Source organism: Gymnoscopelus microlampas (genome assembly GCF_963454915.1).
Source record: "Gymnoscopelus microlampas genome assembly, chromosome: 4".
NCBI classification, from domain to species: domain Eukaryota; kingdom Metazoa; phylum Chordata; class Actinopteri; order Myctophiformes; family Myctophidae; genus Gymnoscopelus; species Gymnoscopelus microlampas.
The window spans coordinates 41195275-41211252 of NC_139941.1; the positions used below are offsets into that span (position 1 = coordinate 41195275).

General features: G+C 42.4%; 1 protein-coding gene across 2 annotated transcripts; it reads right to left on the reverse strand.

The window, feature by feature from the left end:
- Positions 1-783: 783 nt before the first annotated feature.
- On the reverse strand, positions 784-14768 carry rflna (refilin A). 2 transcript variants are annotated; one of them, XM_084055902.1, is made up of 4 exons: positions 14500-14768; positions 14041-14387; positions 3981-4090; positions 784-3490 (listed from the first exon to the last, which is right to left on the reverse strand). In XM_084055902.1, the coding sequence occupies exons 2-4, from the start codon at positions 14245-14247 to the stop codon at positions 3157-3159; spliced, it is 651 nt and encodes a 216-aa protein (XP_083912028.1). In that variant the 5' UTR covers positions 14248-14387; positions 14500-14768; the 3' UTR covers positions 784-3156. The 2 variants fall into 2 exon arrangements, with proteins under 2 accessions (XP_083912028.1, XP_083912027.1); XM_084055901.1 differs by having other exon boundaries at positions 14041-14390.
- Positions 14769-15978: the final 1210 nt, after the last annotated feature.

The window sequence follows — 15978 nt, forward strand, 5'->3', positions numbered from 1 at the left end:
ACTGGGATTTGAACATGGAATATCTGTGCTGAGTGTCTGATGATTAGACCTTTTGAACTTTACTAACTGAAGGCTGACATATAAACACTTCAAGAGTACTAAGAGACATCTGCTGAGAGTCAGTGGAGTAGTTTCTGGATGTTAGTGTTCAAAACATGTTTCAGAGTAAAGAATAAAGAAGTGGTTCATACAGACAGACAGACAGTGTCTTAACACAGTGACCTACCATGCCGCCTGCTTCTAATCAGTTTTTTTCTTGATTTAACTGACAACAAACAACCATACAAACCACATATATCAAGATATGCAGTTGAATTTATTTTAGTTTATATATTATATATTGTTGTTAGTTGCACAATGGAAACAAACCTCTGGCTTTTTTCTGATGAATCCATTTGGCTTCTGATGAGCAACAAGTTCAATAGCTCACTGTGTAAAGATGCTCTCTACATGATCTTAAGGTCCTGGGTTCAAATTCTACAAATAGCAGTTGTACACTTTGAAGAATGTTGAAATGTCTTAATACTTTTGAAAGTTTTAAATACAAATCTTTCTTATGGGTCGTTATGAGTATGTGTACTTTAACTTTTTTATTATTATTATGAATGACTATGGTACTGACTGTGGTTGATGACTATACGATGCTGATTATGGTACTGATTATGGTGCTGACTATGGTACTGACTGGTGCTGACAATGGTGTTTTCTCGCTGAAATGTATGTGTACATGCCTAATATGGTCTAAAGGGGAACTGTAAACTAAATACTGAACTAACACAAGTCTGGGTTTGGGAATTCTTTTTTTTATTCAGTTAGAATATACATCTTTTTTAAATTATTTTCTTTTGATCAGAGCAAGAATGATGACCGACATGAAATGTACAAAAATATAAAGAGAATTATGAAGTGCCTCAATGCCACATATACAACAGGAAAATATATTACAGTAACAAAGTCAAGGGTTAGGAAAGAACACAAAACATATCTTACATAAAACCATCAAAATATTGTACTTGCCATCCACTCCCTTTTGCTAATAACTTTTATGCCTTCTGAACAACTCTCACAGACCACCTATACATAACAAACCCCTCAGCTTGTCTTGCCAGTAATTTTCCCATTGTGTGCAAATACCACTGACTACATACGTCAAGCCTGATTCACTTATTTCATCTTTTGGGTCTGTGTATGTGTGTGTGTATGTGTGTGTGTGTGTGTGTGTGTGTGTGTGTGTGTGTGTGTGTGTGTGTGTGTGTGTGTGTGTGTGTGTGTGTGTGTGTGTGTGTGTGTGTGTGTGTGTGTGTGTGTGTGTGTGTGTGTGTGTGTGTGTGTGTGTGTGTGTGTGTGTTTCCATTTGGAATAACACTAGACCCAGAGGCTTTCTCTTAGATCAAACCTATCGAGAGTCTCTTTTTTTACACTTTGCATTGCTACTTAATCTGTACCCCAACCACGATGCCGATACCTCAGTCTGACCCCACCCCCTCAAGACACATACTACGGTCCACTTACTTATAGGGAAATAGCTTCTTTAAAAAAAACAAAAGTCTCAAGAAATAATTCTCAATTACCTTAGGGAATACATGTTTGCAACAAAATAAAGTCAACATCTAAAAAAAAAAACTGAGGTAAGATCTGAATTCATAAAATAAGTTTCAACATTTACCAAGATCAATAACCTACATGTAAGACAGACAAGGAAGTTGTGAGAAAGACGTATAATATAAATCTATACTACATTTTCAACAGGAAAACCTGATGTGACCTGATGCTGTAAATCAATCTGAGACAACAATTTAAACTACAATATACTACATGTTACAGAAGTGTCAAACCTTCAAGTTGACCCATTGACTAAACTGCCACTCCTGAACCTCAGAGAATATGGTTTGTAAATCTTTAAAAACAGGGTTAGGGTTAAGGACAGAGGTTTTTGGCCTTGTAACCAACATCCTCCTCTCTGTCAGGAGAGTTTTAAGAGGCATTGTAGATAACGTCAAACAGCTCACTAAAGACATCAAAACAGACCTCAGAGAACTGGTGTATCATTCCTACAGTACCGTTTGTTTTATATGGGCAGGGTTCACAATAACAGGACAATTGTGTTTGTGGTAAAATCAGAAAAGCATACTAAACTGAAATAAATGTACCTCTTACTGTACGTTCTTGTGAACACCTACAATCTGTGTCCTCTGTGGCAAACTATATCCATGTGGCATGAGGCTGTGGCAGTCTCTGAATAGTTTTCTCATACTGTGATGAGGTCAGATTGTCCTCAGTAAACCTCATAAAAAGATAATATAATCTGTGGAGTAAATGGGGTCCATCTTCTGAGGTCTAGTTTGAATCAAATACAAAGTTACTGTACGAATGTGTTCTGCTGAGAAAAAGAAGACGACTAAAACATTAGTCTTCAGTTACAGAGTAAAGAATTGTGATGGAGGGAGGTGAACAGTCACCTAAATATCCCTGCGTTAAATTATCTTTGGTCCATTGTTGTTGTTTTTGAATGCAATATTGTAAATCAGCGCTCCGCTCTGCACTACTATTCCAATGACAGGACAGGCATTAATTATGATACATAGAAAACAAGTGCAATAAAGCCATTAGAAGAGTTTGCATTGGTGTGAATGGGTTGCCATTAACTCTATTCAAATTAACATCAGTATAATGGAAATGTGTAAGAACTGTAGATTCCTAGATATATTAGACATCTGCAGTCAAACTTTATCATTACCTTCACTGAGGTTAAAAACAGAGTTCTGTCCATTGGCAGCCATTTCTTCTTGGGAGCAGAATGATTTGTCAGCATTTATATTAAATAAGACAATGAATCCATGAAATGCAGCTTTGAACTGCCAAGGAGGCTCTCTTTTTAAAGACTGCATCAGTAGAAAGTCTAATAAAATATACCCAAACAGCAAAAGTGTCCCTAAAAGGATGTCTCAGGTTCCCCCCCCCAATGGCACACAAATTCATAGATACAAGAAAAAGATGTGGGGTTCCAGTACTTTCCAACATGGGCATTTCTAAGTGCCTCATCCTCATTAAGCAAGATAGCCACCAATCTTCAAGTCAGCCTGTACTATTCAGTCATTCAGGCGGATAGCCCCTGTCCCTACAAGGGTTGAGACTGTGTGGTCGGTCTAGGCTGCGCTACAGGTCCTCTGTGTAGATAATACAGGGGCTCGTGTCCTCGCTGGACTCCAGCTGGACCGTGGAAACAAACCAACGACGGGAGCCTGTGGCGTTGTAGTTGAGAGTTGTGCGGTAAGTGTTCTTGGCATGTTTAGGGTAGATGATGGTGGTGCTCCGGTAGCTTTGGGGCTTCTGACGTGGCTCCAGGTAGACCTGGGACTTGTAGCTTCGCCAGGTGCAGTTCTGCACCGCCACTACTGTCTCGCTGAAGGAGGTGGGGGTGGGAACAGGTACGCAGTACACCTGGTCCTGGTAATGCTTGTCCGAGTCGTACTTCACTTCAGAGTTGCACCTGTGGAAGGGAAGGAAAGAGGGCTTTAGCACAATAATGATAGAGGTTGGGAAAATACTGCACCAGTAAGTCACCACTAGGTGGCAGTGTTAGTAAGGGAATATTAAGCAGTAAAACAATTATGGAACAAATAATATGAGATTATTTTAAAGTGCATTTTACACATACGTAGGTTACATGTTACGCAGACATTGTGAATACATAAGGAGAAAGGAAATACATTAAAACGATATCAAACACCCAGAATATAAAAATGTTATATAATGGAACATGATGAAACACGGTGCACGGTGCACTCGCTTCGTTCGTGCCTCGCAGATTTGTGCATTTCATCCATGAGTGTCCTGAATTTTGCATTGTATGCCCACGGCTTGCTGGTCGGCGCCGTGGGAAACATAGAAGACAAATGTAACAATACGATTCCTAACCATTTAAAATAGGGCAAGACAAGGTGCACATTCTAATCAATACTGATTTTCTTTTCACTTACTTTATTTCCTGTTCTGGTTTGGGGTTGACCTCGATGCTTTCACCAAAGAACACAGGGTGCATACGCGCTCTGGGGTCTGTTCCTGTGGCATTCAGCAGCAGGTAGGGAAGCTATGGAAGAAAGCACACCATGTCAGTCAGGAGAGTCAAAATCTCAAAGAACAGAATGGACTACCCGCTAAACAATAATACTCAGCCTGCCTGGTCTTCTAAAAGCATGGACATTTGTCAACCCCCCACCCACTGATCCTCCCACATGACAATGCTGCCTGGCAATGGCAAAAGCCGTACAACAACTCCACAAGAAACAGCAGCCAAAGCAACACTTCCATTTTAATTGAGATAATTATACATGTCGGGCAAGGCAAATTAAGTGTTAGCATTAAATCTCTTTGAAGGGTTGGCTGAAGGGCTTGCACAGCCCTCCAGCCAGTCTAAGAGCCCAGAGAGGTGTGTACACAACAGTGTGTGTGTGTGTGTGTGTGTGTGTGTGTGTGTGTGTGTGTGTGTGTGTGTGTGTGTGTGTGTGTGTGTGTGTGTGTGTGTGTGTGTGTGTGTGTGTGTGTGTGTGTGTGTGTGTGTGTGTGTGTGTGTGTGTGTATTTAGGTATATATGTTTACAGATTCCAGTGTTCTTTAAAACCTCCTCCAAATGCAGAATCTGGAAGGACAGGGCCTTTTCAGTTGCTACCCCCAGCTTTAAGTGGCCTTAGTGGTTAGAGTGTCCGCCCTGAGATTTGGAGGTCCCAGACCAGGGTCAATGCCGGGCCGAGTCATACCAAAGACTATAAAAAAGGTACCCAATGCCTCCCTGGATTGGGGGTAAGTCCCTGCGACATACTAGCATCATGTCCAGGGGGGTGTACATCAAGCTGTCTCACACTAAGGAAACAGGAGATAGGCTCCTGACCTATGGGCCACAAGGCTCGAGAACCATTGGTTCCCAAGGCTACTAACTTACTTACTCTACCCCCTCTCTGTGGAACACATTCCCATTCCTCATGGAAGACCCCCCCCCCCACACACACACACACACACACACACACACACACACACACACAGGACTCAAAAAGGCCCTCAAAATCTCTTCAGACTTGCATTCAAATAAATTAAAAATAAATGCATTTTCTCTTAATTTCAAACAGTTTTTCCTTCTGTTTTTTCCTCCGATGTAAAACACCTGTGTTTAGAAATTCACCGTGTAAGTTTAATCATATTTTAAGTATTACATATGTATGTGTATATGTGTGTCTGTGGTTGAAAGACAAGGAGTGTCCCCCTCTCTGTCACTTGGCTTCTAAACCTGGCCACCCTCACTGGTCCACCTGCTCAAGCTATCAGTCGTCTGTTATGCTCTGCTTCCCCACAACACATCACCCACACACGCACAGAGTCACACACAGAAGACATTACTGTCCCACAGAGATGTGGTTAAATACTCTCTGAATGAAAGCACAAAGAACACATTAAAGAAATGGTCACAAATAGCTAGATGAGAGTTGACATCAATCCCTAGGTCAAGAGAGTTTTTGTTTTGTTTTCAATTATTGACATAATTTGTTTAACTTTAGGAACCAGATGGGTAAAGTGTAGAATAGATCATATCAGGTACATTGCCAATCATAACTAATACTACTGTTAATGTACCCATCTATTGTAAAACAATGTGTTATTTTGAAATAATATTTCAGCCTTAACACTTTGGCAATATAGTATTTACTGAACTCTGCATTCCGGGGACAGAGAGAGGAGGACAATTCATTTACATAATGTTTTACACTGCTCACAACTAAGAACGGCAATATTTGGATGGACCAACGACCAACCAACATTGCTACATTTGTCCAGCAGAAACGGAGTATGTACTGTAGGCTAACAGGCTTATACATACGACATAAATTCTGTAGTTGTTACCCCTCTTACCTTGCTGTGCACATTCATGCTCCCCAAAAGGCCCCGGCTGTGCACCATTTTCTTCAAAACATACTTTTTGCAACTACTCCTACTGCTATGATGTTCCATACCGATTGGCTATAATTGGCGTACAAAGTTTGCAGGAAGAGCCAATTTTACAAAAACAAAATGCCCAAAATCATGAACGTGTCTTCTGATCAACTCAAAATCACATGGCCTCTACACAATGCACAGCTAAAAAGCGATTTCACTTATATCCATAGTCTCAGACCCATAGTTCCTGTTGCAGAAACCTTTTTTTTAACCAATCTTCACCAAATTATGTACACTACACGTCTCGAGACTCAGAGTTGAACAGCTTTTTGATATTTCTATTTGCCTTTAATTGGCTTCCAATATGTGTGGGAGGGGCCTATTTTTACTAAACAAATTCCAAATATCATGTACACAAAACACAATCAACCCCACATTGGAATCACATGTTGAGGGGCCTCTAGAGCATGCATTTCTGCCCATAGGGGGCGCCACAAATGTGTAATTTCCCCCCACAGCTTTCTCGGGTCCTTGCGGCTGCAATCCACAACTTACGTAGCCCTGGGTAGGCCACACGGCCTGGCAGAGATGTGCGCTCTGTGGTGTACCCCTTTATAGTTTAAAACTCCAGGTAGACAGGGTATAGGTTCGCTGTGCAGTGAGCACAAATGCTTTTTCACCTTCACAGTCACGCCTGGAAGCTGCCGATTAAAACCACAGTCTTTTACTGTTGGCCACCAACCAGCTTAGTGAGAGTAATATCATTACTCCCACAATCAATAGGATCTCAGGGAGTTCGGTTCCAACTGGCCACAGGCTTGGAACGGTGAATGCCAAATTTCCTGAGCTTTGGCCTGGAGACATGCAGTCACAATCTCTGTCAACTCCCTACCCACATTCCCTCTATTACGCGTGCGAGAGCACACGCACAACACACACACACACACACACACACACACACACACACACACACACACACACACACACACACACACACACACACACACACACACACACACACACACACACACACACACACACACACACACACACTTCTGTGACTGACAGTTGTGTACACTGTACTCACAGAAAAACTGCCTTGCACTGAATATGTGCTTGTCAGAGAGATGCTTTTGATTGCATGATATGCCACTCAAAACAGTGAACAATCTGAATCTAATGGCAACCCCAACCCTGCTGGCTCTCACATTACACTGGGTGGATAGAGTGAACCTGTCACATGCTGTGGTTTGGCTCCAATAAGCACACATGCCACCGACTCTCTCTTTCTCTCTCTCTCACCGTCTCTCTGCTTTAGGGACAGGCTACAACAGGCCAAGGGCATGGCAGATCACTGAGCAGCACCATGCAAATTCTCATCTTACCCAGAGCTTACAATCAGCACCACACTATCTGGATGAGTATGACTCATAGACCGTAAAAAGAATGGACAAAGCCAGCCCCATTGGTTTCTACATGCCGTTTTGAAGCCACTTTTTCTTTGAACTTCCGGTCCCGAAACGGAAACGACTGCTATTGGATGCAACCGCAGCGAGGGCGGGTCTTCACTCGGTAGAACCAGTAGAAACCCTTGAAACGTACCCTACTTTATCATTAATTTTAAGATTTATGGGACCAACGGACCATAATTTACTAAACGCATGTCATGATGATTTAAAAAATACATAAACATAAAGTGTTTATGAAAATGTTTACTAAGGTGATACAATCAAGTTTAAGGTAATCAAGAAAGACAACCAAAGAATACAAGTTTTTGGCGGGATCTCCTCGTTGGTCAGTAGGAATGCACTGAGGACACGAGCTGGAGCACTTATCCAATGTCAATTTGACTATGCATGCAACTCATGGTACTCTAGCACCTAAAAGGCACTAAAATCAAACCTACAGACCTCTCAAAACAAACTCATTATGCTAGGGTGGTGGGATGGCTCACGGTAGAGGACAGAGTACAGCAACTTGCAATGGGCCTGGTTTTCAAGATACTCAAGGGACCAGTGCCCTTGTTAAAAAAAAGTGAGTAATGACCACGGGCACAACACCAGAGGGAGTTCCACTGATCTCATTCCCCCCAGATTCGGCATGGGGACTCAATGTTTTATAATGTCAATTTATTCAACCATCAACCACTGATGGTTTTTGTAACACGGCTGCGTAGCATGACTGTAACATCACTGATGAATCCTTGTATCTTTATTCTAGATTTTCCAACCAGCCTTCAGTGCATCCATGATTCTTGTGCTGTCACAATAAGCTTTATTTTTGACTCTCGCGCTACTAGTGGAGCGGATAGGGGAAGAATCATGCTAATTATGATAAAAGCCTGAAATTTGGTACATTTGCTCTCCAAAGGGTATTGATCAAATTTGTTTTGAGCGACCTGCCAGCACACACCCATGCTCAGGTGCCAGTCACACACCTGTGCCTGGAGCACACCTGGCACACATCTGCCAGCAGGTGTATGCTGGCAGGTCACTCAAAACGAGAGAGATTACCAACAGAAGCCTATTGGGGGATTTTGGGGGGCGCCACCCACACGTTAAGCTGTGTTGCTCATTCCACGATTGCACAATCCTTACAAGTTATACTGCATTGTAAAGGTGACTAATCAATGATAATATGATATAAAATACGATAGCAATTGGTATTATTGAAGGGGAGAAATAATCAACCAAAGTTAAGTTTAAAAACTTTTTGTGAGGAGTTTAGAATCATTATACCACTCATCAACTTCTAAGAGATATTCTGGCATGTCACAAAAGACATATTGACATCAACAAAGATCATTCAGATCAGCCAAAAACTAATTTCTCTGAAAAAACAACTTTGGGAGGCCAATTTGGCCACAATGGCCACCTTGGCAGCCATCTTTGTTTATCAAAATATTCTAACAAATCGACACCAAATTGGTCAATTACCAGGGGTGCACATAACTTTTTAGGTCTGGTACGCAGAAGAGCACCTGGACATGTGACTTGGTGCGCATGGCGCCCGTCCCGTTTTGTCAACGGGGGGGGGGTTCAGCCCGGACAGTTTTGTCAACGGGGGGGGGGGGGGGGTTCAGCACGGTGCCCACCGGACAGTTTTGTCAACGGGGCGGGGAGGCGAGAAAAAAAGGACGCTCTGCTTCTAAATTCCGCCGATTTTCGCCGTTTTTTTTTCTCACGCTGTTAGATAAAGCCCCCAAAGGTTGGTGCCCTGTGCTGCTGCGCTGATTTCATCCGCCAGATTGGGACGTTCACGGCATATTTTGCACCATTACGGTGCGTTCATCGTCGGTGACGAGTGCCTCTAACAGCCGCTGCTGGCTGCGTGCACGCAGCGTGGCAATGCGAGGCGATGCGAGGCGACGCGGGTCATATCTCTACCCCTGCGCCTAATGGCTGTACATGGGGCCGACGGGTGCTTTAGAGTGATTGTGTGAGTGTGGCTTCAGGAAGTAAATTCCTAGCCTCGATCTCCAGGCTTTTATTTTTTAGTTTTGCTAAAAAATTAAAGCTTGGAAATTCCTGTCCCAGCTGTTGGTGCGCAAAAGCGCCTTGCGTCGCCTGATGTGGTGCGCATTTTTTATTTTGGGTGCGCATGCGCACCTGCGCATGCGCACCTGCGCATGCGCACCTGCGCACCAGTTATGTGCACCCCTGTCAATTACATACATTTCAATACGAAAAACAACTTTGGGAGGCCAATTTTGGCTAGCGTGGAAACCAGACAAATCTTGGATTTTCAAATCTCCCTTCAGATAAATTTGACCTACTCTTTGTAGAGCAAATGTACCAAATTTCACACTTTTATCATAATTTGCACGATTTATCCTACAGTACATGTTGATTGTATCCACTCCACTATACTGAAACTCTAGTGGGATTGCGCACCAGACTTTTTGTGAGGAGTTTAGAATCATTATACCACTCATCAACTTCTAAGAGATATTCTGGCATGTCACAAAATACATATTGACATCAAAGATCATTCAGATCAGCCAAAAACTAATTTCTCTGAAAAAACAACTTGGGAGGCCAATTTACCAAATTTCACACTTTTATAATAATTTGCACGATTCATCCTACAGTACATGTCGATTGTATCCGCTCCACTATACTGAAACTCTAGTGGGATTGCACACCGGACTTATATACGAGTCATTATTTAATATCTGACGAATATCTGATTGAATATCACAACGACTAAGATTCATGTTGAACTATCAGAAGTGTAAGTGTCAGGTAAAAATGGGTCACTCTGCAATAGTTTAGCTATAGTTTTCCACCTGTCCAAAGTCAGTTAAACTCTGAGACATGAAATAAATATGAGTTCACATTGGTTCATTCGGTAAGGTCTAAGGAAGTGCCTCCCGGCTTGAAAGGTTACCACTGAATAAAATTCCACAATGGGAGCATAACACTGGTGTGCAAATTTTATTATTTTTCTACTGTTGAACTTTTGATCCAGAACCCAGCCCAGCAGGATATGGGATGTGCGTGTCCTTTGTCATCTTTTTGAAGCCATTTTCACATTAGTTCATTACCTTTTGTAAACTTGTTCTAAATAATCGGCAGAAAGTGTTTTCTTACACACATGTATACATTATGTGCATTTTCGATCCAAAATATAATAATAATCAAAATATAATCAAAAATGGGACTGAGATTCAGTTGACAGCCCTAGTAACCCCTGGTGCCCCTAATCCACACAAATGGAGTTAATCTGCAAACCCATTCATTTTCCACCCTTTGCTGTTGGCACTTTGTGGCATGAAATTACTGTAAGTATTTGATTGGCTTCCCGTCGCTGCTTTGGCGTGATGAACACCGCGCTGGCTATTTACAGCCACAGAGTGCTCTGGCAACTTCTGTAAAACATAAACACTTGTGAATGGAAGGTTAGGTAACCTCAGGGCGATGGACCCCCACCACACACACACACACACACACACACACACACACACACACACACACACACACACACACACACACACACACACACACACACACACACACACACACACACACACACACACACACAGGAACCCCCCCTGGAAGTACAATTCTGCCCAGGAAAAATAGGCTACAGCTGAGCAGTAGCCACACAATGTACAATGCACAATGCAGCACCGTTGAGGACAAGCCAAGCCAAACACATTCAATGTAAAACAAATTTCCACATTGCTGGCCATTTGGTGCGATAATAAAACCTCAGACGTCATTATCTGAAGCACAGAATGGCTTTGCCTTTGATATCAGTGCATCAGTGGAAGCTGGATTTACAAACAGTCAAGAGATCAGTTCCCTATCCCGTCCTCGTAATCCAGAGACAGTTCTTTCTGTTAATGATCTCCTTGATTGTGCCAGCACTATTTGGTGCAGACAGAATGTAAAGCGCTGAAGGGTATTATCAAATGACCTTTCTGATGTTTGACACCTTGGCTCTATCTGTGATGCATCAAATATTCAGCCCTGCTACTAAATCAGGCCCTGTATCTTTATACACCTAGTAGTTTATACATACAGTAAATATTGCCAGTATTTCAATGTGGCATTATTTGGAGACATTTAGAGATGTATGGGTTTGGTTACAACTTACAAGTATGTTGAGATGCAAAGAGGGAGGTAACTGTAAGGAGGTTGAACAACTACAGAGAAACACTTTCTGTGTGCACAATTTGTTAAATGTTTTCAAAACAGTGGGGCTGTGTTTGTGCATTGCCCATGTTTAAATTAGAAGTGAGAGGTCATTGATGTCTTATGCAATGGCCTGCAACTGCACTAACAAGCATTAGCACAGTGTGCCCCAAAATAGAACTGGGGGATTGTTCTTAGGTGGCACACAAAAACATCCCACAAACAGATCTGGAGAGGGGGGATTTAAAAATAATACAAAATACATTTGCATTAGCTATACGAATATCATCTTTGATTCTTTCGGGGGAAGAAAACTTTGAGTACCAAGCAGAAGCTGCTGTTCAAAACTGATATTGAGCAGAAACCACAAGACCTTCCCACTTCCCAGTTCCCAGTCTCAAACCTCTAGAGAGGATTAAGGCCATATCACTTTTTTCAGGTCTCAACAAACCAGTGTCAACTCCCAGGATACATAACTGCATATCTAGGGCTTCCTTCAGACACACTAAAAAGCCACCCTCGACCTGTGCTGACATGTAGACTTTCTGAAACTGGGAGCGACCTGGTAATTATTTTTCACTGAATCAACCTTTTTCTGCTATAATGGCATTAGCTGTCATTTGTAAAGCAAATCACAGCAGGGATTCGGTGTTTTTCCTCCATAACAACAACAAAGTGGGGTTTGCAGTTTGCACTATCACTCAATACTGTAGACTACTTCATATATATACTTACACATATTCTTTGATTCTTTCTACATTATGTTAAATCATTTTTGTATGGCTGCTCCCAAATCGAATTCAGTCAAAAAGGATGGCACTGTTTCAAGTGCGGTTAAAGAACAAAACTTCAAAAGTATAAAGAATTATACACATTAACATACAGATTTGTCAAAGACAAGAACATAGGGAAGTTAGTCAAGACTAATGCTGTCAACACCAGGGACATTGGATAGTCTCTGATAATCACTGAGATGGCACAAATGGAAGTAGGAACCATACTATTTAGGAAAATATTTCCATGAGTACCACATGCACACACAAGGTCAACATGTTTATATATTCAGTAATAGCTTATCTTCCACTGATTTAGTCATATATTTAACCTCTGGGCAAACGCAGACTTTAATTTTATGTTCTTATCTTATGACCACTTCTCTGTTGCTCTGACCTATAAGAATTATAGTCACTGGGGTCTGGGGAATAGTGTTGACAATGAGCAGGGCACTTGAGGTCGTCAGGTAACAGATCATGAACAGTCAAGAAACAATAACAAACATTTTGGGCGCTAGGGTGGCACAGTGGTAAAAGTCCCTGCCCACCACCACGGAGGTTGTGGGTTTGAATCCACCGTGGTGCATCCGGCATTGACGGGCGTCTATGCGAACACAATTGGCCCGTGTTCGGGGGAGGGAAGCCAGGGCGGGGAGGGTGATATTGGTCATTGCACTTACTCAAACGGTCTGGGGCGGCACCTGTCAGCGGGGAGTGTTGGGCGGGAGGAGTAGGATGCAGGCCCTACGTCCTCCTGGTGGGGGCTCCTCACTAGCAGGTGAGTCAGTAGGATACAACAGCAGTGACAACACAGCAATGTGTGTGGGATGGGGAGGAATTAATTGGCATAACGACTAAATTGGGGTAAAAAAATGGCTACTCTAAATGAATAACAACGATTTTGTTGTCAAATGAATAGTCGAGACTTAACTCACTATACAAATATGACAGTATAGATCCAATGGTTTGCTAAGTCCCCCACAGAATAGAATAGAGAATCCACAAACCCAAGAAAGATCTATCTTCTAAAAAGGGTAGCCTACAGGTCTAAGGGAGGTAGCCTCATAGTAGCATCACTGACCCTGTCACCTGAAGACCAGCTGAAGACAACAATGTCACATGTCATGTCATATCATGTCCATCTCCCTAGTTATGTCTAACAATTTGCCACTGTATGCCAGGAGAAAAAAAACGAACTTCTAATAGACTTGGCATCTTCAGCAACTGTGCTGCATCAGAAAATGAGATAACTGCAGAACTCCACCAGGGAGAGAGAGGGCTTCCAGATGTTTGCGAGGAGGGCTGAAGTTAAAATCCGTTTCTGGCCAACAACAGCCTACCCAGAGGTTTCCACACCAACAATGATCATTCTGGCTAGTGTTTTTAGGCTACGAATTGATTCAACATAAGTGGTGGAAAAAGTACTCACATTTCTTACTTGAGTAAAAGTATCAATACTGCAATGTAGAAATACTCTGGAGTCCGGAATTCAAAATGTACTTGAGTAAAAGTACAAAAGTGCTCAAAGGTTTTCAAATGTATAAAATGTACTTGTCGATCAGCTATTTTCAGAAAAAACTTTCCCCACAATAACAGAAAAGAGAAAATACACTCGCATTATCGAATAGAGCCCTGGTAGGGACTCCGCTCAACCATATGTTTTATTTTAAAGTGGTTATAACAATAATATATGCTTAGCTTACCAGTTTCCCCTCTTTGTTTTCTTTTTTATAAAATCCCAGGTGATTTTCGGGGTCCGGGGACCGCGACTCCAGCAGACCAGGAGACAGCGAGCAGAAGGGAGGACTGGGACTGGGGGGTAATCCTGAATCCGGACTGTCAAGCAGTCCTTCCCGATTCTTGCCTTTCAGACTGTCATCCATAGCTTGTAAGTGTAAATGCCCCACCATTTCTGGGACAGGATCGAGTCAAAAGTCAGAGACGATCGAAGTCGCAGTGACTGACAATTCGTCTGAAGGGCCGATCCAAGTCAGTGTGCGCAAAATCCACCTAAAAAGAGAGCAATCCTTGGACGTCTCCAAGCTGACTTCTGCTGCAAGTAGAGTAAAACGTGAAATTAGATGTGAATACTATCCATATATTGTAGGCAATTTGTCCACAAGTAGTATGATACAAGTAGTTTAAACTTCGGGCCAAATTACCTGCCACTTCTATGTTATTTGCGTAATATCCAACGCTCCTGGTAGGGCTATTATTTAATTTGACATGTGAAAAACAAAATCAGAAACTGTCGAAAAACCCACAGCAGGAAACTATCACTAACCGACGAGAAAGACAAACACTCTTGTTCAAAAGCGAGACAAAAGTCGTAAAGTCGCGTTAAACAAAACAACTCTCCAACTGTTGCACAGCATTGCGTCTGGCAGTGATCGGTCTCTCCTCTGCTGCGCTGAAGTGATCAGCCGATCCCGAAGAGATCCTTCTAATGAGGTTGCCAGCTTTTTTGCACTTGGAGCCGGTCCAGCCCTATGATCTGGAACACTTCCATTTACGACCGATAGGGCGAGCAAGTCCTCACTTCTGCTTTTAGGGGTCTGCGTGTGTGTGACTACAGCAGCACTTATAATAAACACTGTAGAGTCTACAGTGTTTATTATGAAACTGAAAAACGTTGATGTTGTACAACATGTTGTACAACATGTTGTACAACACCTGCTGAAAACTTTCAACTGAAAAACGTTCAGGCCGCTGAGCCCTTAGCTGAGTGAGAGATGAAGCAGGGACCCCCACTACACTACACTGTTGTATAAAATTGTGTTGCAGATTAAACTTTTTCATAGATTTCGTATAGCTTCATATACTTGGTTGACAGCACTCATCATCAGTGCTGTGAAAATAAATGTTTATCTTTTCTATTCATATGCGGATTCATGTTAATGTGTACTTTCAGACAGTTAACCTTTTAAACCCTCAACACTTGACCGAATTGGCTCTGTACTTGGTCCGTTCTTTTTCCCTCTACACCAACTCTCAGAAAATAGCCGATCTACTGCAACGCCTCGTGCTAGATCTGCAATTTTTCGGCTAATGTGTTCCCCATCACACAAAGATTTGGCTAACAACAGGGGTCCGCCTGTAGTTACTCTGAGGACCCCCTAGGTTCCAAGACATGATGAAAGATTAAATGAGCTTTTAGGCCTACTCTCACCAACTGCATTACTGCCCAAAGGAAGTATTATGTCCTGAGCAGATCAAGAGCAGTGAACTGCCTTAGTGGCTGAATATATCTGTGTGATGGTCCACCAGTACTCTCAAAGGTTATTACTGCAGATTGCCAGGATATTGTGTATAGTGGTGTTTTGTGTGTGTGTGTGTGTGTGTGTGTGTGTGTGTGTGTGTGTGTGTGTGTGTGTGTGTGTGTGTGTGTGTGTGCGTGCGTGCGTGTGCGTGTGTGTGTGTGTGCGTGTGTGTCTGTCTGTATGTGTGTGTGCCGTGATTCACCTAAAAGCTAAGATAACTCTCTGTTTGCCTTTGTTGTCTGGAAGATACTTAATAGCATGCCTGTTGAGCTCCAGCAGATGTAATCTTGTTTGTCTGAGAATTGTTTTTCCCCTCTCTCTGTGTGTTATTGTTGGGAAGCCGTGGCAGGAAGCATCGTGGCTCAGCGCTGGGTGTTGACC